This window comes from Procambarus clarkii, chromosome 83 (genome assembly GCF_040958095.1).
Source record: "Procambarus clarkii isolate CNS0578487 chromosome 83, FALCON_Pclarkii_2.0, whole genome shotgun sequence".
NCBI lineage: Eukaryota > Metazoa > Arthropoda > Malacostraca > Decapoda > Cambaridae > Procambarus > Procambarus clarkii.
Genome location: NC_091232.1, coordinates 15,205,341 through 15,231,275, shown reverse-complemented (window position 1 = coordinate 15,231,275; position 25,935 = coordinate 15,205,341). Strand labels below are relative to the sequence as shown.

Sequence of the window (25,935 nt, the reverse complement as noted above, 5' to 3'; positions counted from 1 at the left end):
TTGGCTGTTTCTCGTTCACAGTAAATTTAAGTCGGTTGAGTTTTGTTGGGTTCCCAGCCATATTGGTGTGTCTTTAAATGAGCGTGCGGATGCTGCCGCTAAGGAAGCTGTCCGCTCTTGTCCCATCTCTCGTAAAGGCATTCCGTATTCCGACTTTTACCCGGTTATCCATTCCTCGGTCCTTACCCGTTGGCAGGCTTCTTGGTTTTCTGTTACTGGTAACAAGCTACGTACTCTTAAATGTTGTGTTTCCTCGTGGCCGTCCTCCTTCCACCGTAACCGGCGGTGGGAAACAGCTCTGGCGAGGTTGCGTATTGGCCATACTCGCTTAACCCATGGTCACTTGATGGAGCGCCGCCCTGCTCCTTATTGTCCTAGTTGCATTGTCCCTCTTACGGTCGTGCATGTCCTTCTTGAATGTCCTGACTTCCAGGACGAGCGTGTGTCTTGCTTTCCGACCGCCCCTCGCGGTCACCTGTCCCTCGATAGAATTCTTGGTGACTCGGTTACTTTTGATATCGTTCGCCTTATGCGTTTTTGTTCTCGTATTGGCATCCTTGGTGATATTTAGCGCCCTCTGATTATTTTGCGTATTTGATGGTGCTACATAGCCTTCCCGGTTTGGTGCCTTCTTTTGATAATTACTTACTTACTTGCTGTCTTGGCAAGATTTAAATGAGAAAATCTGTAGCAGTGATGAGAATGCGAACATATCCAGTGGGTAGTCCTACCCACACACCCCAGATAATTGGGCCACGACATGGTCAAAATGATTGCAGCCTGCAGTTATAATGAAAACAAGGATTTTCTGAGGCTTCTACTGAAGCTGGTACAGGATTTTCACACAAACCCCCCCATGCACTCTGGCTGTCTTCTAGGTATGTTCTACCTTTGATGCTCCTCTTTCAATACACAGAGTAATCACACTAACATCCCTTCATCAATGAGAAAATCACTGGTTCAAATCCTCATCACTGCTCCTATGGATTTTCTCATTGATGCAGTCACGTTAGTGTGATTACTGTGTGTGTATTGCATATGTTCAACATTTCAGTCACCTCATAAACAGTAATTGAAGCTTTAAGCTTTTAGGCCAGGTAGAACTTAAAAACGACATTCATTAATTAGTCCTTTATAGAGTTTAACAAATTACTACACCCCCTTGAGTAATAAATTATATATAATGTATATTACATATACCAGTATATAATAAGTTAGACTAAAATTGTGTTATTTTAAATATTAAGTGGATAGCATTTTGTCTAACTGAAACCAGAATGTGAAGATTCTAAATATTTACTTATAAATGAACTATTTTAAGTTTATTAATGTAATTATGTAAACTGCATCCTTATAAGTCAATCAACATCAGTTCAGCAGCCATCAATCTTGATAAACATAATATAACTGCGTATATGGAGAGGGGATTAAAAATTATATTTCATGAAAAACCATTAGGAAAATACCAATACTGTACTGTATATCCATAACCAAATTCATATTAAAAACTTAATCCTAAAGTTTATCCTTCAGCAGAAAGATCTTAGGGAACAGCCAACCTGCCAGCAAATAACACCAATCCTGATCTTTGATCTTTAATGAAGAACAGGAATGGATGGTCAGCAACAAACGTGTGTAGCTCTGAATACATGCTGCTCCCAAGCATAAAATTCATGGCTAGAATGGAGAAAGAAAATCTAATATAAATATTAGCTGATTGCTGAAAGAAATTAAATGAGGTACAGAATAACAAATATACTCAACCTGCATATATTGGATCTAAAACTACAGTCATGAAATATGCTTCAAATTATAATATAAACCATGCCTGATGTTACTTTGTCTGTTAAGTTTATTTAGCAGTGTCTTGGTTATCACTATAGCACTATACGAGCACCAACACCACTACACGAGAGCTCTCTCTCCACTATGCGAGTACTAAAAGTTCTCTACCCAGTATGTCAACACATTCATTTTACACTTTGTTACATTTAAATGATCAGTCTTAAACAAGAAATAAAACTGGTGACAGGTACTAACATAATTGCTACATTAATAGCATAAAGTGAAGATAATGATAAATTATTTTGATATATATTTCTACATAGAAAAGTATTGTACTAGGAGAGTTAGTAGAACAAAGTGGGATATTATACTGAAGATATTATACATTTTTTTTTATCAAACAGATGAGTACAGACAACTTCCGACTCCTGCTAGCAGGCTAAGAGGAGTCTTAGACTTTACCCTTTCCGTAGCTCGTGGTAAACCTTGCTCGCTCGTATTCCTTGAGCACAACGTGCCAATTGGTTAGTAACAAGGGGCCAGATTCACGAAAGTACTTACGCAAGCACTTACGAACCCGTACATCTTTCCTCAATCTTTGACGGCTTTGTTTACAATTGTTAAACAGTTAATGAGCTCCGAAGCGCCAGGAGGCTGTTTATAACAATAACAACAGTTGATTGGGAAATTATCATGCTTGTAAACTGTTTAATATATGTAACCAAAGCCGTCAAAGATTGAGGAAAGATGTACACGTTCGTAAGTGCTTGCGTAAGTGTTTTCGTGAATCTGGCCCAAGGTATCTAACTATTGCCGTGTGAACAGAGGCAAACAGTTAAGGACTGGCGCCCAGGCAAGCCTCGCTGACGAGGTTACGAACTAGACCAAATCGCTCGTGAAGTGCAGAATGAATTTTTACCACTGAGCCATCAAGGACTATACTTCTTTGCTATGCTTTTTAACAAATTATAACGAATTTTTTTATTACATTAGGAAGGAAATTCAATATTCTGGATCCCATTATTGTATGGTGTGTTTGCAAAGATTTAGTCTGATCTTGGGAATATCAGATAGTTATTTCTAGTGTGATAATCTTCGGTTCTATTACATCCACCAAGGAAGACTTTCGAAACAGTACAGTGGAACCCTGGTTTACAAATGTCCTGGAGTACGAGTTTTTTGGTATACTTAGTCAATTTCCTTGTAACATTTGACTTGGTGTACGAAGTTTGCCTTGGAATACGATTCGTCTGTTGATTGATACTTGTATGGGTCGCTGCACGTTCAGTTTACCAGTGTATTCCGCCTAGTGACGACCGTGCTTGAGTTTTGTGAAGAATTTCATTGTTTTTTCTGCTTTTTTGGTTTCTGGACATAAACATTCTTATTATATAACATCTCAAGAACGTTAGTGGTAAAGTTTACCCTAAGAAAATAGTTGAGTAAAGGCAGTAGAGGATGTCCCTTCCTCATTAAGAAAATGTGTGCAGTATGAGAAGAACTGCAAAGTTTTGTTGAAAAGACCCAGATAAAGCTGTAGCAGGCTGTTGTGTTAACCTTTTTAATGATAAATGTGACGTCTCACTAAACAAAGTGTTAAAATGTAGGAAAAAACAAGTGTCTTTAGACAGATTTTTAGTAAGATAAGGAAGCAGTGGGCCACAACCAAGTCCAAGTGGTATGTCTGCCATACATAGGAGAGAGAATACCTCAGAAATGTCATCACTGCCTTATGTTATAATGGAAGGGGACTCCCATTCCAAACACTAACACCTCTCCTCTCCCCCCCCCCCTTCTCACCGTCTTCCATACTCCAAGAGTCCTCAATAAAGATAAAGTATAATAAAAAAAATGAGTAGTACTCTTTATAAAATGTATCTTCAAGTTAATATTTTTGGGTATGTGGAACATTAATTTAATTTATATTATTTCTTATGGGAAAATTTGTTTTGGTTTATCAATTTTTGGTGTACGAACTGTCTCTTGGAATGAATTAAATTTGTAAACCAAGGTGCCACTGTATTAGTATTGAGGAATAAAGCTTTATAATTATAAATAACCAAAATGTGTGTATGTTTAGCATGTTTTAGAATTTCAACAGGGGTTGAATTGTTGGAAAACATATTTTATTATAGTTCTAAATGGATGATTCTTAATAGGTGGTGATGGGTTTGAGGTATTTAGCAGATTGAACCCTTTGCACAGATACCACAAGTAAGTAGTTATCAAAAGAAGGCACCTAACCGGGAAGGCTATGTAGCACCATCAAATGTGCGAAATAATCAGAGGGCGCTAAATATCACCAAGGATGCCAATAAGAGAACAGAAACGCACAAGGTGAACAATATCAAAAGCATCCGATTCACCAAGATTTCTATCGAGGGACACGTGACCGCGAGGGACTGTCAGAAAGCAAGACACACGCTCGTCCTGGAAGTCAGGACATTCAACAAGGATATGCACAACTGTAAGAGGGACAACGCAATTTGGACAATAAGGAGCAGGGGGTCGCTCCATTAAGTGACCGTGAGTTAAGCGTGTATGGCCAATACGCAACCTTGCTAGAGCCGTTTCCCACCGCCGATTACGGTGGTAGGAAGGAGACCACGGGGACACACTACTCTTAAGAGTACGCAGCTTGTTACCAACAACAAACACCAGAAGACCAACAACCCTGCCAACAGGCAAGGATGGAGGAGTGAATAACCGGGTAAAAATCAGAATAAGGAATACCTTTATGGGAGATGGGACAAGAGCGGATAGCGTCTCTAGTGGCAGCATCCGCATGCTCATTTAAAGAAACACCAATATGGCTGGGAACCCAGCAAAACTCTACAGATTTAATTTTTTTGGAATTAAAGAACCAGCCAATGTTGAATCTTGATGAACTGGATTAAATAACCCTAGAACCATGAAGGCACTACGAGAGTCAACTACAACCAGAAAGGAGGATTAACAACAAGAAAGCAGGAGACGAAGAGCATAGAGAATAGCATAAAGTTCAGCTGTGAAGATGGTAGGCGACATATATAAGTGCGGTCAGGAAAAACAACAGAGTAGCCTATACTGTCCGCAGAGATAGACCCATCGATGAAGATGGAAACGGAGCGGGAGTTTGAAGAAAAGTGCTCAAGGAAAAGGCGTTTCAGAACCGTAGGAGGGGTAAAAGTTTTAGTGATGTTGGTCAAGGTTGTACAAAATGTAGGAAGGGATTCTCCACGGGGGTAAGGAAGGAACAATACGAGGAGAAATATTAGAAATATGAACCGAAAGAGACTTCTGTTAGCGAAATAATCGGACAGAAAGAGGGAGGCAGTGAAGAGGAACAGGAACTACAGGAGGGGTAAAAGTCAAAGAAAGACAGAGGCGAGAGGAAGGATGTTGCAAGGACCGTGCAAGATAGCGAAGACATAAGCGATCAAGGCGGTCCTGGAGAGATAGGAAGCCAGTGTCAACATACAAGCTGAGAGCGGGAGTCGAACGAAAGGCACCAGAGCTGAGGGCAAAGCATCAAGACGGCGAAGAGTTGAAGGAGAAGCCGACGAGTAAGCAAGGCAACCATAATCGAGTTTAGACATGACGAGAGAAGAATGTAAAGAGAGGAGTGTGCTCCTATCCGCTCCTCAAGAAGTATGGGACAAAACCTAAAGTAGGTTAAGGGCCCCTAGAACATTCAATTTGGAGGTAAGAGATATCGGGCGACCAAGGCAAACGAGTGTCAAAGATTAACCCCACAAGGTTAGCGGAATCCCTGTACACAAGAGGATGACCATAAAGGGATGAAGAATGACATGCTTCCGAGTAAAAGTCATAGCACAAATCTTATACGAAGAGAACTTGAAGCCATGATTGGTGGCCCAAGATGAAACGGCATCAATCGCAAGTTGAAGCCGCCGTTGAAGGAGAGGCGAATCACCACCCCGACAGCAATGAGTAAGATCGTTGACATAGAGAGCGGAGAAGACGCCACAAGAAAGGGAGGAAAGAAGACCATTGAGGGCAACTAGAAAAAGAGTAGTGCTCAGAACACTAACTTGAGGTAAACCCTCATGTTGCCTAAAAGGGGCAGAGAGAGTGGTACCAAGCCTCACTCGAAAGGTACGACAAGAGAGGAAGCTTTGGAGGAAGAGAGGGAGATTACCCAAAGGCCAAAAGAATGAAGTTGGGACAGAATATGATATCTCGAGGTGGTGCCGTAAGCCTTTTCCAGGTCAAAAAGGACGGCAACAACGGAGGTCTTTGCAGCAAAAGCAGTATGAATATAGACCTCCAAGTTCACCAGGACATCCATTGTGCTGCGGCACTTGCGAAAACCAAATTGAGAAGGGAAGAGGTGGTGATAGTGCTCTAAGAACCACATCAGACAAACGTTAACCATGTGTTCAGAGAGTTTGCAGATAACTCGTAAGGGCAATAGGGCGGAAGTCCTTAGGGGATGTCCCAAGAGACCCTGGTTTCCGAACAGGGAGGACAATGGTATCGAGCTAGTCCTCAGGGACTGACGACAACTCCCAGACCCTCTTATACAAACTCAGTAAATACTGAGACGTGCACGGAGGGAGATGGTGAAGCATCTCATAATGAATGTCATCAGAGACCACTGCTGTAGAACTGCAGAGGGCCAGGGCAGACTGATGTTCAGAGTGAGAGAGAAGGGATCATTATAGGGAAGACTGAGATGGGTGCAGAAATCTAAAGAACGAGATTCAAGGGCAGGCTTACGATGAAGGAAAGATGGAGGAAGATGAGAACCAGAGCTAACAGACGAAAAGTGGGAACCCAGTTCGATCACGACCTGCAACAGGTCCGCCACAAGAGTACCACAGAGGTACCACAGACCGGCGAGACATTGGGAACGCACTTACCCGCTATCTTGCAGGTACGCTTCCAGATCTGTGGCAGAGAAGTTTCGGACGTAATGGTGGAAACATAAGACTTCCAACACTCACGTTTAGCAGTACAGATGGTCCTATGGGCCACCGCACTCGCCTTTAAAAACAAAAGAAAGGAATCAGCCGTCTGCCGGCGACGGTGTCTCTTCCAGGCTGCACGCTTACAGCGGACAGCCCAAGCACAGTCCACATTCCACCAGGGAATGAACTTCTGCGTTCCCCGAGAGGTAGAGCGAGGAAAAGAGCGGAGGGCAGCATCGAAGATGGTGTCATGAAAAAGGAGAAGGGCGCGAGGGAGAGGCAGAATGGAGAGGTCGGAGAGAGTAGCACGGAGAGTAAATAGGCATCCGTCAGCCTCGGTAAACCACCACCTAGGGAAGGAGAGGGGAGGGGAGCGTTCCTTTTTAACATTTGTTTCTTCATTGTTCTCTGTTGCTGTTCTCTCTCATTTTGTTGATGTCTATTCTTCAATGGAATACTCGTGGCTATTATGCCAATTTCCATGAACTTCAACTTTTGATTTCACAGTTTTCACCCCTTTGTGTCTGTCTCCAGGAGCCGATGCTTGGTGCTCGTCCTGGTCGCTTCCATGGCTATTCCCTTCTTTTACCCTCCCACCAGCATTTGCTGCGGCCCATAACTCTTCTGCTCTCTTGATTCATTCTGATGTTCCCTTCGTTCCCCTTCTTTTTCCATCGCCTTTTCCAATGTTCTGCTGTCCGTGTCTTTGTGCGTAACTGGTACACGGTTTGTTCCATTTATCTTCCCGATCTTTAACCCCTGCTGACTCCTTGCCAGAGCCTATGCTCCTGCTGGGTGATTTCAACTGTCGACATACCTTCTGAGGTGATGTTCTGACAAACACCCGAGGTCGCCTTCTCAAACCGTTCATCCTCTCTTCTTCCCAGTCTCTTCTGAATTCTGGTGAGCCCACTCATTTGGACTCTCGGTCTCGCACCCAAGACAGTGGGGACTGAATCACTTCTGCTATATCCAAGATGGTGGGGACTGAATCACTTCTGCTATATACAAGACAGTGGGGACTGAATCACTTTTGCTATATACAAGACAGTGGGGACTGAATCACTTCTGCTATATCCAAGATGGTGGGGACTGAATCACTTCTACTATATACAAGACAGTGGGGACTCATATGTGCTATATACAAGACAGTGGGGACTGCATCATTTGTGCTATATACAAGACTGTGGGGACTGCGTCATTTGTGCTACATCCAGTGGATGCAGTACCCACTGTCTTGGCTGTAGCCCAAGTGATGAATTCACTATTTGCTTACACCAGGAAACATGAGCTATATTTTTGCCTAACAAGCACATACAAATATAATGAAGCAAGAAAAAAATCAGAAAAAGCACAAATGAGGACAAGAGACTGAAAACAGTAGAAGTATATTCAATGACCAATGTAGAGGTTGAGTAATTATCACAGACTATCAAATTGTGCTTCACTACATACAAAGTTGAAAAAATGGCTTTCACTGGTATGGAAACCTATTTACATCATTTCTGGTAGTATTACCATGAGTGAATGAGGCCAAGTTTTACAAAAAAAAAAACCAGCGTTGAATGTAATGAAACGCCATTTTCTGGGTGAGACCCGGAGGCTCCCCGGAGCTTTACCGGCTGATATGCTAATGTCAGACTTTGGCATCAGTCATGTGTATGGAGTTCTAGGGCCTACCGGGGACCACGAGCCAGAACCTGGCCCCCTCAGAGAGGCAAGGGGAGCAATGGCCTATAGAAACCCCCGTGTGGTTGGAAGCATTCTATGTCTGCCATCGACCGGGTCAAGCATCCAGAAAGGTAAGTATTCCAAAACAAACCCCTATTCTGGTGAAAATTGCTACCTAAGCCGAACTAGTGGATAGAACTCTTCAACAGAAAACAAGGAAACTAGTATGACGTCATACGTCACCGCGCCGCTGTCTGCGCAGCTCCCCCCTCCCCGGGAGGGGGAAGTGGGAGCTCCAGACCTCCCACACCGGCTATCCACCCATCAGTTCTGAGGCTGGATGTCAAAACACGCGAAAAACGCCGACCGGAGGGAGGGAGGGTTGCCGGGGAGCCTCTGGGTCTCACCCAGAAAATGGCGTTTCATTACATTCAACGCTGGTTTTCTGGGGAGAGCCCCGTCGGCTCCCCGGAGCTAACTAGCCACAGAGGAAGGTCAAAGGGACAAAACTGGGAGGCGGACACCACGCACCCCCCAAGGAGGCGAGACAACCGGCAGCAAACGCCAACCCAAGGCGCCACAGCCCCGAAAATCCAGGGAACAACACGAGAACCACGAGCAGCAAGGCCCCTGCACGAACACCAAAAATCCATGCCCGAAAGACTGCAAGGCCACGTCGCCCACACGGCAGAGAGAGCAGCGAAGCCACGAACGCCACAGGCATGAGGGAAGAACACAGGCAGCTTAGCCGCAAGAACACGGCTGACCACCCGGGATACCATCACCCGCGAACCGGGAAGGACAGAACCGGATCAACGCAAAACGCGCTCCGGACCCAAACGCCGTGGCACACAAACAACAGCGGAGGGCCGCCACTGAACACAAAAACGACACACCCCCGGCCCGACCAACGAAGCACCAACAAACCCTGGACCCCTCCAGAATGCAGCAGCCCCACCCCGCGCCAGAAAAGATGGAGACTGCTGCCATCAAACAACCAAAACGCTAAAACCGAAGGAGCAAGAAAACTCAGCGAACCGACCCCCAGAGGCAAAGGCCCAAAGGAAAGAGCCGACGAAAAAAGACCAGAACCGAAGGGGCACTACCAACCGAGGAGAAGATAGAGCACGCTGACCAGAGACCAGGATGGTGCAAGTGGCGCACGAACAGGCCGGAGGTGAAACGACGCACAAGACAGCTGACTAACGGTGCAGAAGCAACACCAAGACCGAAAGCAAGCTGAAGCGGCTCTGCCTGCGCCGCACGAAAAGAGGCGACAGTATGTGGCAAGACGACGGCCCCCAACCCCCACCAGAAAACCATGCCGAGAGTAAACCAAGCTAACAAGAGTAACCACCTAAGAAGGGACAGGAAAAGGAAGGACCGCCAAAATACTCAGAACACAAGGGACACAAGGGGCAAGAACGAAGGCAGACCCCCCACCAGGTAGATAAACAAAAAGAAAAAGAAAACCCTGCAAGAGGACAGCGTACCCAAGCGGAACAGAGCCGGCCGCTATGATTGGTAAAGACAAGCTGGACAGTACCCCGCGCCCCACCAGTGCAAACACTGCCCCTTACTCTAAGGCGAACAAGGGAGACAGAACACCCGAGCACACAAAGAGCGGCCGAAAACCAAGCAGTAAACGGCCAAGCAGGGGCAGGACCCAAGGAATTTGTGGAAGGTGGCCCCAAGCCCCAAGGGCAGTACTTACAGGGCACCTAGGGAAGGGAACCCTAGGCGCATGCAGCCCGAGTACTGGAGAATCACTCCCGGCTCACGCACCACCTAGAAAACAGACACCACACTCTAGGTACAGTGCTGAAACAACCACTGGAGCCGGAGCACATAACCATTGCCTATAGCATCAGCCGAAGAACTGATGGGTGGATAGCCGGCGTGGGAGGTCTGGGGCTCCCCCTTCCCCCTCCCGGGGAGGGGGGAGCTGCGCAGACAGCGGCGCGGTGACGTATGACGTCATACTAGTTTCCTTGTTTTCTGTTGAAGAGTTCTATCCACTAGTTCGGCTTAGGTAGCAATTTTCACCAGAATAGGGGTTTGTTTTGGAATGCTTACCTTTCTGGATGCTTGACCCGGTCGATGGCAGACATAGAATGCTTCCAACCACACGGGGGTTTCTATAGGCCATTGCTCCCCTTGGCTCTCTGAGGGGGCCAGGTTCTGGCTCGTGGTCCCCGGTAGGCCCTAGAACTCCATACACATGACTGATGCCAAAGTCTGACATTAGCATATCAGCCGGTAAAGCTCCGGGGAGCCGACGGGGCTCCCCCCAGAAAAACAATAATATATATAGATTCTGTAAATGTGATAAATGTTAAATAATTACAAAATAACTGTAGATTAAGGCTGAGAGAAAAATGAGAACAAACCTGTAGCTGCAGCAGCTTCACTGCCCTTCTCATTGACCTCCAAGTAGGCCTGGTGAATCACTTCTGTAACATACAGATCTTTGGTGCCCGTGATCCCAGACAAATCAGATCGTCTCGCATCAAATAAATCCTTCACTCCCATCTGGAAAAGACATTATCCACATATGGTTAATATGACTGATCAGTACTACTAACCCACTTGGTGCCAGTAGTGAAAATGTATATAATAGCCACAGTATTATATTACATGGGTTTCCATTATGAGGGCAAAGCTTGTTAGACTTTACAAAGTCCCCACAACCAACTACTGGCCATTCTCCAGGATTCAGGCCACCACAGTTGCCTAACTCCAGGGTACTGTACCTATGTACTGTTCCTAGGTAAACAAAGGCATCAGGTGTAAGGAAACATTACCCAAATGTCTCGCCCTGTTGAGGTCTATTAATTTGTTGCTAACAAAGGCAAGTTAAATTTATATTTGTACAGTGGAACCTCGGTTGCCAAATGCCCCTCTTTATGAATTTTTCTGTATACGAGCTCAATTTCTTCGTAAAATTTGACTCGGTATTCGAAGTTTGCCTCACATCTCGAGTTTATGATACACGTATGAGTCGACCGAGCGCATGGTTCCCGTGGCGCACGTGAGGCCTCAGTTAACCAGTGTGTCCCGCCTAGTGACGACCACACTTGAATTCTTTGTGAAGAATCATTGTTTTTGGGCTTTTTTATTTCTGAACACAAAAGTACAGTACTGTACTGTAATTATTATATATCATGCCATGAGTTTCAAGAAAGTCAGTGGATAAAGTTCAACCTAAGAAAATAGTTGTGAGTAGAGGCAGTAGAGGATGTCCCTTCCTCATTAAGAAAATGTGTGCAGTATGGGAAAAACTGGAATTTTTTGTTGAAAAAACTCACCCAGATAAAACTGTAGCAGGCCGTTGCATTGACCTTTTTAATGACACTGTGATGTCTCACTACAGACAAGTGTTAAAACATAGGGAAAAACAAGTGTCTATAGACAGGTTTTTAGTGAGAGAAACAAGCAGTGAGCCACAACCAGGTCCTAGTGGCATGCCTGCAAAATGTGAGAGAGAGAGTACCCTAGAAATGTCATTACTGCCTCATGTTATAATGGAAGGGTTCTAACTTTCCAAACATTAACACGTCTCCTCCCTCCCCTCACCATCTTCCATATGCCAACAGAGTTCTCAATAAAGGTAAGATATACATACTGTAATACAAAATATGAATAGTATTATGTATAAAATGTATTTTAAAGTTAATAGTTTTGGGTGTGTGGAACAGATTAATTCAACTTACATTACTTCTAATGGAAAAATTCGTTTTGGTTTTCGAATTTTCGGTTGACGCACCATCTCTGGGAATGAATTAAATTCGTACACAAAGGTACCACTGCATATAGTATTGTGGCCAAAAATAATGTTTAAATTTAAATACTGTTACTAACAATCATGTTTTATATTTATATATATTATGGCTAACTTCAATGTCTTTTACCCTCGGGCCACCATGACCTCGACGGGGACAGGGAGCTAAAGACTTTCCTGTGGTCCTCCCACTTTTTCCTGAAAAAGTTTGTCAACTGGATTTTGAACTGCAGTTTGTCTTGGCATTGGTAGTTTCGGCAGGTGGGCAGTTCCAAGGGTTTATGACCCCATGGGGTGAAAAAGCATCTCCTGTTTTCTGTCCTACATTGTGGCTTGTTGAACTTGAAGCTGTTGACCCCTTGTGTATGTTACATGTGACATTTTAAGGAAGTGGTCTGGATTAATATCCTCCTATCTGTTCAGTATTTTAAAAGCTTCTATGAGATCTGCCATGTCATATCTGGTTTGCAGTGTTGTTGTCCTGTAGCTTTCAATTATTCCTGGTATGAAAGATGACTCTTCTGCAATGATTTGTTTCACTTTGCATTGTACTCTCTCCAAGGAAGATATGTCCTCCATGTTTGGATACAATAATTCAAATATGGGTACATCAGAGATTTGTACAATTGAATAACCACTTTTTTTTCCCTTGAAGTCAAATTTTCAATTGACTATTCCTAGGGTTTGCTTGGCTTTTTTTTTTTTTACTGCAGCTTCACTTTTTAGGCAACAAATATGCAAGGTTTTGCATTGTTCAATATTAAAGAGCTTCAATATTAAAGAGCCTGTCTTTTGACCGTTTGTAGCTTTGAGCTTTTAATACCAAAGAACTTTGCAAGGGTGGTGGGAGAAAGAAGGATGGGGTGGTGAAATTCTTGGAAGTGGAGAGAGGAGGCTTGAAAGTTCGGTGACCTTTCCACCGTTGATTTGAGATGTTTTTTTCGGTCTAAGCTTGTGGCTTGAGTTCTTCTTAAGTGGCAGGAGGTTAGTGGTGAGGCGGTTTGGTGTTGTCCTGGTTCAGTTGAGGTGTTCTGTCTAGCTTGCAGGAGGCATCTTGCCTATTGAGGTGTGCTTTGGCCTGAGGTATCATCTTCAAGCATCAGGGAAGGTTTGTTTGATTCGTCCACATTTAAGCTTTGGTAATGGAGTTCCTTCCGGGTCTTCTTTTTTGTGGACATACAGTGGTGCCACCCAGTCGTAGTTTGGGTTGCAGTACTTTCTGTCTAGGATGTCAAGGTTAACATAGCGGGTCATGAAGGTGCTGTACATTGGGTAGGGGAATTTGTCCAGGTTCTTGAGTATGCATATCCTGTTGCATTTGATGGCCAGCTCCCGTCTGGCGGCAGGGTTACCCTTGAACTTCCTGTCTAAGGTAAAAATTTCAAAACAGGAGCATGAGTTGGGGCCGTACTCAGAACGGCTTTCGGGGTTGACTTCAACAAGTTCGACTTCTTCTTCCTCGGTGATTGTGTCTGCTGGGTCACGGTCTGCTGCAGCAGCTAGGTTGTTCTGTAGTGCCGTCCATGAATGCAAATTTTGTTTAGGGTATTAACTGTAGTTTGGTTGAAGGAGAACCTAGTCTCTGTTTTTTCTCTGGCAGGCCTGGGGAGGGAGTTACGGTTGCTGCGCCTTGGTCATCTGCTGTAGCCTGAGGTGTTGGTGTTGTTGGGCTATGGTGTCAGGGGTCTTGGGTGGTGATGTTGATACTAGTGTGGCTGACGAAGATGGTTCGTTCAGTCAAGTAGCAATGATTATGAGGTTGGAGTTGAGTTGGGCACCCAGGTGTTCTGGGGCAAACAGTTGCTCCAGAGCTTCCTCGCTTGAATATAGAAGTACAGGGCCGTCGGTATCGTCGCGGAGGTCCAATGGTGCAGCATTCGTGATGTCAACAATTTTCTTGAGTAATTGGGGCCCGGTGTATCTGGTTCCCCCAAAACCGGACTTTGATGCGGTAGATCACGATGATGATGAGATTGCCTACCGTCTCTTCTCGGTATATAGTACCAAAATGGGAGTGGGGGCTGATAATCTATGAAGATCTCATGGGGTAATGGTTTATGCGCCATTTGTAGCACTATAGAACTTAAGTGTCTGCAAATTTGATAATATGGTTTATAATACAGTATTGTTATTATGTCATTGATGTATGTAACAAAAAGGGTTGGCCCCAAGATGGAACCTTCCGGTACACCACACACCACATTTCTTCATTCCAATTTGTTTCCATTTAGGATGACCCTTTGCCTTCTTTGTTATAATCATTGTTTAATCCATTCTAGTACTTTACCATTTATTCCATATGCATGTAATTTCCTTGCCATTCTTTCATGTGGTATCTTATCAACACTTTAGAGAAGTCCATGTATACTGTGAATTGGAAGTCCTTTGTTTGAATAGCAAGTTAGTCTCCAAAAATGTGAGTAGAATAGTAAGGCAGGATTTATTTTTAACACAATCATGTTTTGATTTTACCAGATTTTGTAAATACATAACAGCAATAATAATAATATAATTATGTATAAAACATGTACTGTATACATTGGTTATGCTACTTGCATACTATATATATGGAACTGAATGATATTTTTCACATGACTACTTAACTGGCATAGTGCTTCAGGCAAATATTAAAACTAAAAATATGATTTCGTGATAAAAAGTTGAGTTATTAGTCAAGTTTGCTGTTATTATTAACAGCAAACTTTAGAAATCATGAGTGAGGATACACAGCCTGCTGGCCGAATTGAACCACTATGCACGTGACCTAGGAGAGGCAGGCCTTGGAACAAGGAACAAGACCTTGACCCCCAAGAGCATGAGAAGTGTGAAAATAATGCTGCACCATGGCCACAAGACATATCTTACAATGTACCTCTGGTATTTAATGCCCGAAACGCTTTGCGTAATAGTGGCTTTAGGCATTGTATGTACTAGCTATACCTATAAGTTAAACAATCCTTGTAAATATTTATTGTATGTATGTACCTTACCTAAATAAAATTGTATTGTATTGTATTGGTAGGACAAACTAAGTGTCAATAACACTGAAGGCATCTGCCTTCCAGGAGGCAGATGCCTCATTCAAACTGAATTTTAATGCTTATTTCGTGTTAAAACAATGCTAAATGTGAATGCTAATAAATGATAAACCAACCTGTCCTCTTAAAAAGAACGTCGCTTTTGGCCGTTTGCCCGTATGGCCGAATTTGGACGTAATTTGAAAATGAAAAAAAAATGAAAATAAATTTGGGATTTTGTTTTTCAACAACAGTAAGTTAAGGGTCCTCTGATAGGTTAGGTGGGCAGGAAATTCTCATAAAGTTTCAAAACGTTAATTTAAAGTGTCCTCTTATAACCTCTGTGCGTAGGCCGGACGACTCAAACAGAAAACGGAACAGAACGTCACTTTTGTGAGTCGATTTCATTTCAAATTACGTCCAAATTTAGCCATAGTGCGCATACCAGCGAAAAGTGACGTTCTTTTTAAGAGGACGGGTTGGATAAACAACCCTTATTCTGTATATGGATATAAGTATAATTTACCTCTTTCAAATGATTGACTAGTTCCAGCGATTTCGTAATCTTGAATTTTGGTAAGGTAACTTTCACTTCAACTAATGGCAGATCTGTACCAATTTTATTTAAATTGACACTAGGCAGATTTGCCTCAACCTTTGCTAGTCCATCACGCTTGTCAGGCAGCACAAACACCATACTCAGTCTAGATCCCTGCAAAGATACATTCATCATTGAGAATATGATCAATGTGAACAAACAAAATCAGTAAACACTAGAAATGGTAAATTTGAACCAAGTGTAGCTGTAGCACACCTCCGAGGCGCTAATTCTTAACACTTTCAAGTACCCGGCGGGCCACCCGTATTGCACTGGAAGGTAGGCTGGGCACTGCCCGTAAGCACATAACTCAATGTTAAGCTCTTTCACTCACAATGTTTGCTTAATAATAAGAATAAGCAAAAATTAACGCACGATGCCAAGAGTGTCATCCCCTTGACTGTGTGTATTTTTTGATGATGCCGAGAGCATCATCAGAACGCCAAAGTGTTAACATATTAACAGGGACGAATGTTACAATTTTATTAAAGATTATGTAACAGTGGTGCAGTACTTGGGAAAGGTGGTTGGGATGAAAATCTTTACATGAAAATTAGTTATATTTTTTAGAGTATCGTAATAGGTGAAGTAGTAGCTTAAGGTTAATTGGAAAATGTAATTATTACTGCAGCTGGTGATGATGGTAGGGATTGTTCTTGTGATGGTGGGATAGAGAATAACAATTAGAGACCTTACAAACCTTATACTCCATTACTAGAAATGTTGCTCCAAGATCTTTGTCATGTTGCATGCAATAGTCATCTGTAATGTGCATCATTGGTACCTTGGTGCTCTCACTATCTGTAATCCAAAACTCCTGATCTCTTGTAGCAGAATTCTTAAACTGATTCTTCCATACACCCTTAAAGTAGACTGCATTTACCAGCACCATCTTCGTTAAGCTATTGAACATTCCTAAAACGCAAGAAGAAATATTAGCAGAAATAAATCTTATATCAGAAGTAAACACAGGGTACTAAGGTCACTAAACATTTACGTCATTGCATATTACTGTTTAGGGGGAGTCAGATTATGGTCCTGGTTTGATCCAGAACCAAACTATTTGCTCTCAATTCAGCATTTAATCTCACAGTTGGGCATTGAATGCCAACCTATGAGAAGCGAGAGTGTCACACTACCGTCCAGTCCAAGTGGCTGGGCACCATTCCTTCCCTCCGTCCTATCTTAAATCCTTATCCTCCTCCCTTCCAAGTGCTATATAGTCATAATGGCATAGTACTTTTTTCTGAAAAGGACCTTACCTGGCTTTACTTGAAACATAGTACCTATACGTACTGTAATTTTGTCTTCTAAAGAGTAATACTCATGTAGAAGTCTAGTTCTAAGACACAGGGTTGACTGAGCTTTTAGAGAAGTCCACTCACTCAATGTAAGAACAGTGCTCAGCTTTGAAATATTCTAAAAAAAAAAAAAACGCGAAGAAAAACAGGGTATCCTTCAAAATGTAAAAGGCACTCGGCAGATAAATTCTGGTATGATATATCAACCCTTAAACTGCACTACACATCAATAGCAATAGCGAGTAACTGCTGCAGAATTGCGCACCAGAGCTACTAGTGTGTTGGAGTACCATGCAAGATTTAAAGTCCCACGGCTACACGGGATTCACATCATCTTCCTCAGGGCTCTTGTAAACAGACCCCCCATTTTTTTTTTAAATCGTGGGCAACATTCCCGGGTGTGAGAGCCTCAGTACTGAGCGAGCCACCAAGGCTGGTGCACGCAGTATGAGCTAACAACACTGCTGTTCAGCTTGTGACCACAGCATTGCCTAAAATTGTCAAAATAAATATGTAACTGGTATTATTTAGCAATTATAGTATTACAGAAGACCCCCCTGACTGTGATAAAAAAAAGACCAGGACTCTGATAATAGCAGGATTGTTGTGATAATTAGTGCTGTGCGTAGTAGGAGCCGGTCGGCCGAGCGGACAGCACGCTGGACTTGTGATCCTGTGGTCCTGGGCTCGATCCCAGGCGCCGGCGAGAAACAATGGGCAGAGTTTCTTTCACCCTATGCCCCTGTTACCTAGCAGTAAAATAGGTACCTGGGTGTTAGTCAGCTGTCACGGGCTGCTTCCTGGGTGTGGAGGCCTGGTCGAGGACCGGGCCGCGGGGACACTAAAAGCCCCGAAATCATCTCAAGATAACCTCAAGATATGGTGGGATGAGTAATGCTGAAGGAGGTGGCATCTGCTGGCTCTGTGTGGCCACCTGTTATTGTCTGCACTCAACATATCAGCTTAGTGGTTCGTTATGGTGAACACAAATGTAGATACTTATATATAACATGTGTATATAGTTTAATAACAGCAAAAGGAATATGTTGAGAGGAGCCATTTTGGTGACTGAGGTGGTGTCATCTGCTGGCTGCTGTATCTCTTGTCATGCAATTTTGTTGTGGTCATTATGTTGTTTGGACACCATACCAGCTTAGTTGTATAGTTATGGTGAATACTTATATATATAGTGTGTGTGTGTATAGTGTAATAACACTACAAACAGTATGGTTGGAGGAGGAATGTTAGTGCGTCTGGCCTTGAATGAGTGAGGGAGGGAAGTGTCACCACAGTCAGCTGACCTCTTATTGTCTGAGCTCACCATACCCCTTAGTTGCACAGTTATGGTGAACAAAACATGTAGATACTTATATATAATGTGTATATACAGTGTAAAAACAGCACAAACAGTATAGTGGGAGTAGGAATGTTGGCGAGTGAGGGAAGGAGCATCGGCTGACTGTGTGCATGACCTCTTATTGTCTTGACTTACCATACCAACTTAGTTGTACAGTTGCTTCACACATTTAAGTATACAAATATATCGCACTACACACTATTAAATAATATTACTGCAAAACAGAAAAAATCAGAGACGTTGAAATAATTAGGTAATAATATATTTGTGGCAACTCCCGCTTGACAGCTCGGGTGGAGCAGACCACCTCCGGCGCTTGATCTGTCAATGCCTCTTTGTTTTTGCCAGACTTTCCCGCCCTATTGCGGTCAAAATATGCCACCTACGGTTTTTTTATTATTTTTCCGTGATCAGGGAACACAAATGAACACCTTTATACGACGAAATTTTCTTTTTAATTTTGTTATTTCTTGCGCCTGGGTATGTTACAGGCTATATTTGCAAGAGCAGCCCAGGGGTTAAAAATAATTAGTTAAAAATACTGTATAGCATGTTAAGTACTGTATGTTAAAATAGTGTATAAAATTATAAAAGCATTTTACCTTCAGGAATAAGATTCTTAATGTGGGAGTTTGTTTCCTTTTCCACAGCGTTGTTTATCTCCTTCCGTACTTCTTCACCTCCACTAAAATTGACAGTCTTTGACCAGCTGAGGTACTTTTCTTTCATGATGTTGTTATAGTCATTCAGTATAGTCATTTTGTCAGAGATATACTCCATGTTGGATGTCCTAATCTCATAGTGAGGTACTTCAGTCTGTAAAGGAATATAACATTTTTGTTTACCTCTTTTTGCTAGTTAATTAATTAAAGCAGCAAAATAATTCTATTGAAATGATAGGAAATCTGTTTACTGTGAAATACTGTACAATAATAGAATATAATCATAGAAAAGTTCACAGTATATATAGTATATACCTTACTTAATTATTATTTACAAGGTACAATGGGTTATTTTATTAAACATTTTGGTGTTTAATTGATGTATCCTTACAAAGCCATTAACACACACAGTATTTCAGGTAAGTTAATATACTAGTTGAGAAACAGAGAATATGAGGTGATTTTTTAGTTACAAAGTGAACAATCATAAAATATTAAAACTAGTTACTGAGGTACAGTATATAATGAGAATTTACAGTAAATTAATAAATGACCAAAAGTGATGTACAAATGAATTAAAATTAGTTGATGTACAGTATTATAATTAACATGTAGGCCACCTCCCATCGTGTTAATTATAATATATTTCAACCTATACTTTAATTTTCAAATTTAGTGAATAATTATATACAGTATAGCATTATAAATAGGGGTTGGTGGTGATAATCGGAAATTATATTGACAAAGTACTAGATGAATTAGTAGCAAAAGATAATAATGGATGGAATACTATGGTGAATAGATGGAACACTAGGCGAATTAGTAGCATAAGATATTAATAATGGATGGAATACTATGGTGAGGAACTTACACAAAAACATAAGAAAAAAGAGAACTGTAGAAGGCCCATTGACCCATATAACACAACTTAGTTATATCCACCTACACTCATTTCTATACATTTCTAACCTGCAACAACGTGAGTTCTATCTCACACTTTTACCTAATATTCTCAGAAACATCATGTTACTGTACTATGATTTTATTGTGCAAACAAGCATCTGATGTCCCAAGAGTTCAACACATTCAATGCAGAAATGCCATGCAAATGAAGGGTTCTAAATTGTGGAATGACCTACCACATGCAATCAAATACTGTACTGCACTACCGTATATATGTGTGTGTATGTATATGTATGTGTATAAAGTACATATGGAAGCTGATCAGAATTGCATTTTACCTTTGTAAATGCACATTAATGACACTTCGAACACTTTATGTAGTGCATACGTAAATCTATGTATCTATGTATTTACGTATGTAGGTTAGCTTAGCATTTTAAAAGTACCGAATCACCTTCTGTGGTTGATTGTTCAATAAATCCCTGAACTATATGTTTAACTGATTTCTAACTCTGTCTATGGAGGACAGAAAAAAATGTATATATGCTGGTTAGCATTGTAAATGTGTGGCCACGTTTGTGGTAGAAAATAATAATAATAAAAAAAAACTACCTTTATACAATTTAAAAACGAAACAGAGAAGTCCCAAATTGATATTATGTAGCATTTATATATACAACACCAAATACGAAAAATTCCCCATAGCCTTCATCTTATGTTTGCTGTGATTTTTTTTATCTATTAAATACTGAAACTATACCATTGTAACAGTTCTTATGGTGAATATTAATAACATGATTTTTTTAAGTACTGTACAGGCATTTGTAATTACATCTATTAATTATAAACTGAAGCTCATATTCCAATGTGTATATACTTAAATTCATGTGAATATTACTATTGTATTTTTAAGGCATTTAATTAATTTTGTCAAGGACAGGCAGCCTGTATATGTATGTACATTAAGCTTGTACTGATGTTTCCAACCCCCTTCCCCTTACCTGAGATCAAACTATTGACTCTCCCCCTGGCTGCATCTCCACAGCTGTCGACCAACTCATGGGTATCTTTTTGCTACTGGGTGAACAGTAGCACTAGGTGAAAGAAAACATGCCCCACTATTTTTGGCCTGCTAGGAATTTCAACCCTGAGTTCTCGGTTGTGAATTCAGAATGAACCAAACTGTACTACTGAGATCAGTTTTATTATCATCCAGCATTGTGTCAATGATGCAGTATAGACCCACAGATTCTTACCTTAAGATCTGTAATAACATCTTGAAACGCATTATGGATAGCTGCCTTATCCTGGGACAGATGCATAACAGAACGCAACTCCTGCTCAGTATTGCCAACAGCTCCAGCATAGGTCATTCCCAAAGCTGTCATGACACTGAAGGGAGAAAAGAATAGATTTCCTTCGATCTTCTGGGTCAGTTTCTGTCAAAAATAAAAAATAAACATTTGAAAAGTATTAAAAACAATTCCGTGGTTTCTAAACAGTAGAAGCATACTGGAGTAGAAGCTGCATCCCTTTTCCTGCACAAACAAATGAATGAGGATTTGTGCACTTTTACAGAAAATGTTGCAATTTCATCACACTGCATATTTTCCATATATGTTAATCTTTAAAATGGATTCAGGGTGTTGCACTGCATCTTCACAGTAGGAACTGTGTAGTATGCAGGTTAATGCTATCATTACTGTAAAGTGTGGAACATCTCATAATTTCACTTTGGTGCACCATGAATATATTTCACAAGGCCATAAAGAACGGATACATTAAATGTAAACGGATACATTAAATGTAAATGGATACATTAAATAAAGAATTATTTAATGTATCCATTTAACAAAATGCCACCATAAATCAAAAAAATTGACTGAAAAAATAATTCTGGTTTGCCAAGTTATCAATGTGACATGTTCTGTGTCACAAGCATGCTTTCACTCTTCAGTATTAACACTAAAAATATATATACAGTACTATTGTGCCCTTTGCAGGAGTTAGTCCTGAAAATGCCTAGTGCTTTTCCAACTCTCTATCTTCATTGAGAATCAGAGAATTTGGTCTCTGAGCTTTTTGATAACTCATATGACTACATATGATAAACTTAGCCATGGTATGAAGGCGGCTGGCAAGGATTTGCAATTATTATAGTATTTAAGCCACAAGTCTATTGCTGTCCAATGTCATGTTGACCAAATACTGTATCTGTATCTGTTGTATCTCTGAGTTGTAATATCTTTCCCCCACTCCTGCATGAATGCTTGTGTGACTCTGCTGACATGAATCACTAACGTATTTGACTACAAACTACATTATACTCACCACACATAAATCACGTGTAAAGTTGTTCTGACTGGCAGCAAGCTTGGCAACGTCTTCATGGTGAGCATAGGGTGACAAAGATGAGGCTTTCACTTTATGTGATGATGTTGCCATGATTCCTAAGACACGCTGGAATGAGGGCACAAAAAATATTGTTTTTATATATCAATTTTATAACTGTCATCTTGTATAATAATGTATATAATAATTACAAATAAAAAGAGGGTGGTAATAGAAGCAAAAACTCAAACGTATTTAAGGTCAAACAACAAGATTTTGTTCTGAATGCTCTTTATTTCCTTCTCTGAGGCCATGGGTCCTCACAATTGCACCAGAGGTGGTATATACATGCAAGCAAACAACTTTAGAAATAATGTACTAGCTACTTATTTTAATTATACTGTATAAGGATAATTTATTTCAAATTCTCAGACATTAAAGGTTCCTATTAAAACTACAAGACATTTGCAAACCTATTTGCTACTAATGACATGTAATTACATACAGTGGTACAGTGATGCTGGAGCTCGGCGGAGTGTTGCTCCAGCACCTCTGCAAGTGGGTGATAGAATGGGGGAAAGGGAAGAGAGATGATGGCTTGTAGGTGATGGATGATCGTGGTAGGAAATTGCATAAAGTCATAAGTTGAACTTATGCATAAGGTCACTGCATGAACTAAGATAGAAATCTGGCAATAGAACTTTAGAAGCTCGAAAGGCAATTGAAAAGGGGAAGTCTGGAGGAATTACCATAACAAGCAACAAGAAATTTGTCTCCATTACTTATCAAGTTTCGTACTAGTCTTGTGAACAATTTGCAGCACAACATCCATGAAAGGCTCTCAAACGTCTGAACCTCAAAGTACTGTACTGTATATATAAATCACTGCTAATTGAAATGTGTGTCCTTGAAAAATATTACTGGCCTGATTAAATACCACCTAGTTATGAAGAAGCTGAAATATTCTCTCTGTAAGAGGTTTAAGCCTTCTTACTCTGCACTAAATGCCTTTAGAGACATGAGGAGGAACATGGACGCTGCATCCTCCAAGATTTACACCCATTACTGAGCCGTTTACAAGTCATTCCTATTATTACTGCCGAGTGTGAGAGGGAATTCAGTCACATGAATCTGATAACAACAACACGCTCAAGAATTCTCATAAATCATATATCAGCACTTATGTTTGTTAAACTACGTGGACCTCTAATTCAGTGGAATCCTGAGCCATATGCCATATCATTGCTGCGGTACTACAGATCGGCAGATGACACCAGGACATGAGTTGCTTCAGACCCGTGAAAACATCTCGCATTTTGTAACGGGGGGTGGGGGAAATAGCTCTATCTTGTCCATTATTCCACCCCCCAGTTAACTAACGAGGCCGGGGGAAACAGCTCTCTCTAGTCCGTTATCCCGTCCCCAGTTAGCTAACTATTCTAGAGCACTCCCAGAGTTCCTAAGGCAACCTCTCTCGTTCAACACCTTGTAACCTAGGTATTCGACTACCTAGGTGCTAAGACTACAAGGCGCCGTAACTGGATCAGCTACCCGAAACTCTAGAGATAACTCTAGAATACATAATCACTTCCACAAACGTATAAGAGAAAACGAAAGGAAAGAAATGAATAGTGAAGTAATTAGTGAGGGTTTGGGGTGAGAGGGAGAGAGGTGGGAGGAGCGAGGAGGGTCATTAGTTGAAAGTGAGAGTTCAGAGAGGGGTGGAGGGAGAGGTGTAGATAGGTAGAAGGAGAAGAGTAGATAGTAGAAGTAGAAGAGTAGATAGTAGAAGACGAAATGCTGCCACCATCCATTCATGATCATTACATACAAGACAAGGAATGGAACTTGTCTGTATCACAAAATTCTCAAATGATGTTATCAAGAGATCATTATTAGTAGTTCCCATCTTTATCATGTACTCATTCTACACCATGAAACCAGTAACCACAGAGGCTTTCTCACCTCAACTCAAAGCTCTAGGGAACAAAGTTAAACACAATTTAAATAATAAATTCATAATTATATTTCCCATGAAGTATCATAATTTAACAATTCAATTAAAATGTTCCAGTTTAATATGCAAAGTGAGTCATCATCCAAGAATTCGAGAACCCTACAACTTGACTGCCCCTGATCATCACACAACATATGTAAACACGACCAAGTCACCTTAATGTTCACTCACCGAGGACTGAGTCTAAGTTGAATAGAGAGGGGGGGGGGGGGGTCTGTAGCTTGACAGAGACTGTCTCGCCCCTGCCGGCCGACAGCCTCCCTGCTAGGGACGTCGTCTCTGCTGTCGTCTGCTGTTCTGTCTCTTAATGCTTTCTGCTCGATAGTTCTCCGAGTATTTATTGGGGAACCTAGTAGCTAACTCCGCCCACAAGTAGATAGCCTCCGGCACTCTACCAAGCCACTCCTTAAACGTCGGCATGTTTGAAGGCTACCCGGCTCCAATTATACGCTTAGCGGAAGCAAGGTGAAATTCTCATGATCTGACCTCAGGTCACTTGGGGTCATTAACGCTTTGAGGTGTGAGATCTCAGGCAGACAACTGGCGCCTCTCAGATCCTTGTCTGTGACTCATGTACTCTATGTATGTATTAAACTAAACCAAACACTTTTACAGTGTTACAATTTGACCCTTTGTGTAAATTATTGTGAAACTTCTCACTAGTTATATTTTGTGAACACTAAGTGTTTTGACTTTTTCAATTGATAATACACTATTGATGTGTTTTCTTTATTTGTTTGATGCAGTAATTATATTTATAATAATTAGTGAGTACAAACACGAAATACTGTACTTAATCATATGACATATATAGAAACAGGATAGGAAATGACAGGCTTTTGTCAGTCCCACCAGAGGAGCGTCACCTATAAAATTGGCACTGCATCCCAGATTACATAATACTGTACATGTTTTCAAAATGTTCCAGGAGCTAAACAATTTCCCATCAACCAATTTAAAATAACCAGGACCTGGAAAACAAGTCAGGTAATGGGTAATGTTCAAGCCATCAGAGCCACAGAAAGCAGTATAACTCAACCAGTGATCCAGTGTCATCTACTCAATAATAGAAGAAAGAAGACTCAAGAATGAAGACACCACCATGCTGCCCTTCCTGACTCGACTCAACGCCTAGCCAGTTGTGGGATGGTTCCAGCATCGACTCAAGACACGTAGCCGAGTTTAGCCCTGGCTCTTTCTCTATAACTTCAGCGCTTTCTCTCACCGACTTTTCTTCAACTGTTCCCACTTCAAGGCTCGTCCTAACGGGTATCTTATCCTGTATATATTTGATTTGATTCGTGACAAATGCTATGGATATACAGTGGATCTTCTCTAACACCAATATTCATCATCATACAACATAACACTCGATGACCTCAATTGAATACCAGTTGTGTATCTGAGATCCTCTCTTATTGTGAGTGTTCAGTGGTTAGAGCTGTGGGCTGCCACTCTGGTGGTCTGCGGTTTAAGGATCCTATGGCCCGAGTGTATGAATGTTTTTATCTACATTTATTGTGGGTAGCAATTTATATGATTGTTGCATGGATCACCTAAAGCCTTTGAGCTCAAGTGGCACTGTAGGGGAGACCTAAA

The 25,935-nt window shown here is 41.5% G+C and overlaps 1 protein-coding gene across 5 annotated transcripts in view; it reads right to left on the bottom strand.

Annotated features, from left to right (window-relative positions):
* The window catches only part of LOC123750097 (ipis-1), a 51,112-nt gene that overhangs the window by 15,413 nt on the left and 9,764 nt on the right, over nt 1–25,935 (bottom strand). For 2 of the 5 annotated variants that reach the window (XM_069316442.1, XM_069316443.1), the window contains 7 exons: nt 22,320–22,448; nt 21,245–21,427; nt 19,026–19,239; nt 16,466–16,680; nt 15,694–15,879; nt 10,760–10,901; nt 1,117–1,677 (listed from right to left, as the gene is read on the bottom strand). In XM_069316442.1, coding sequence (XP_069172543.1) covers nt 1,544–1,677; nt 10,760–10,901; nt 15,694–15,879; nt 16,466–16,680; nt 19,026–19,239; nt 21,245–21,427; nt 22,320–22,433 — 1,188 coding nt within the window. In that variant the 5' untranslated portion in view covers nt 22,434–22,448 and the 3' untranslated portion in view covers nt 1,117–1,543. Of the gene's footprint in view, nt 1–1,116; nt 1,678–10,759; nt 10,902–15,693; nt 15,880–16,465; nt 16,681–19,025; nt 19,240–21,244; nt 21,428–22,319; nt 22,449–25,935 lie in introns of those variants that run through there. The other 3 variants (XR_011225411.1, XR_011225410.1, XM_069316444.1) reach the window with 2 other exon arrangements.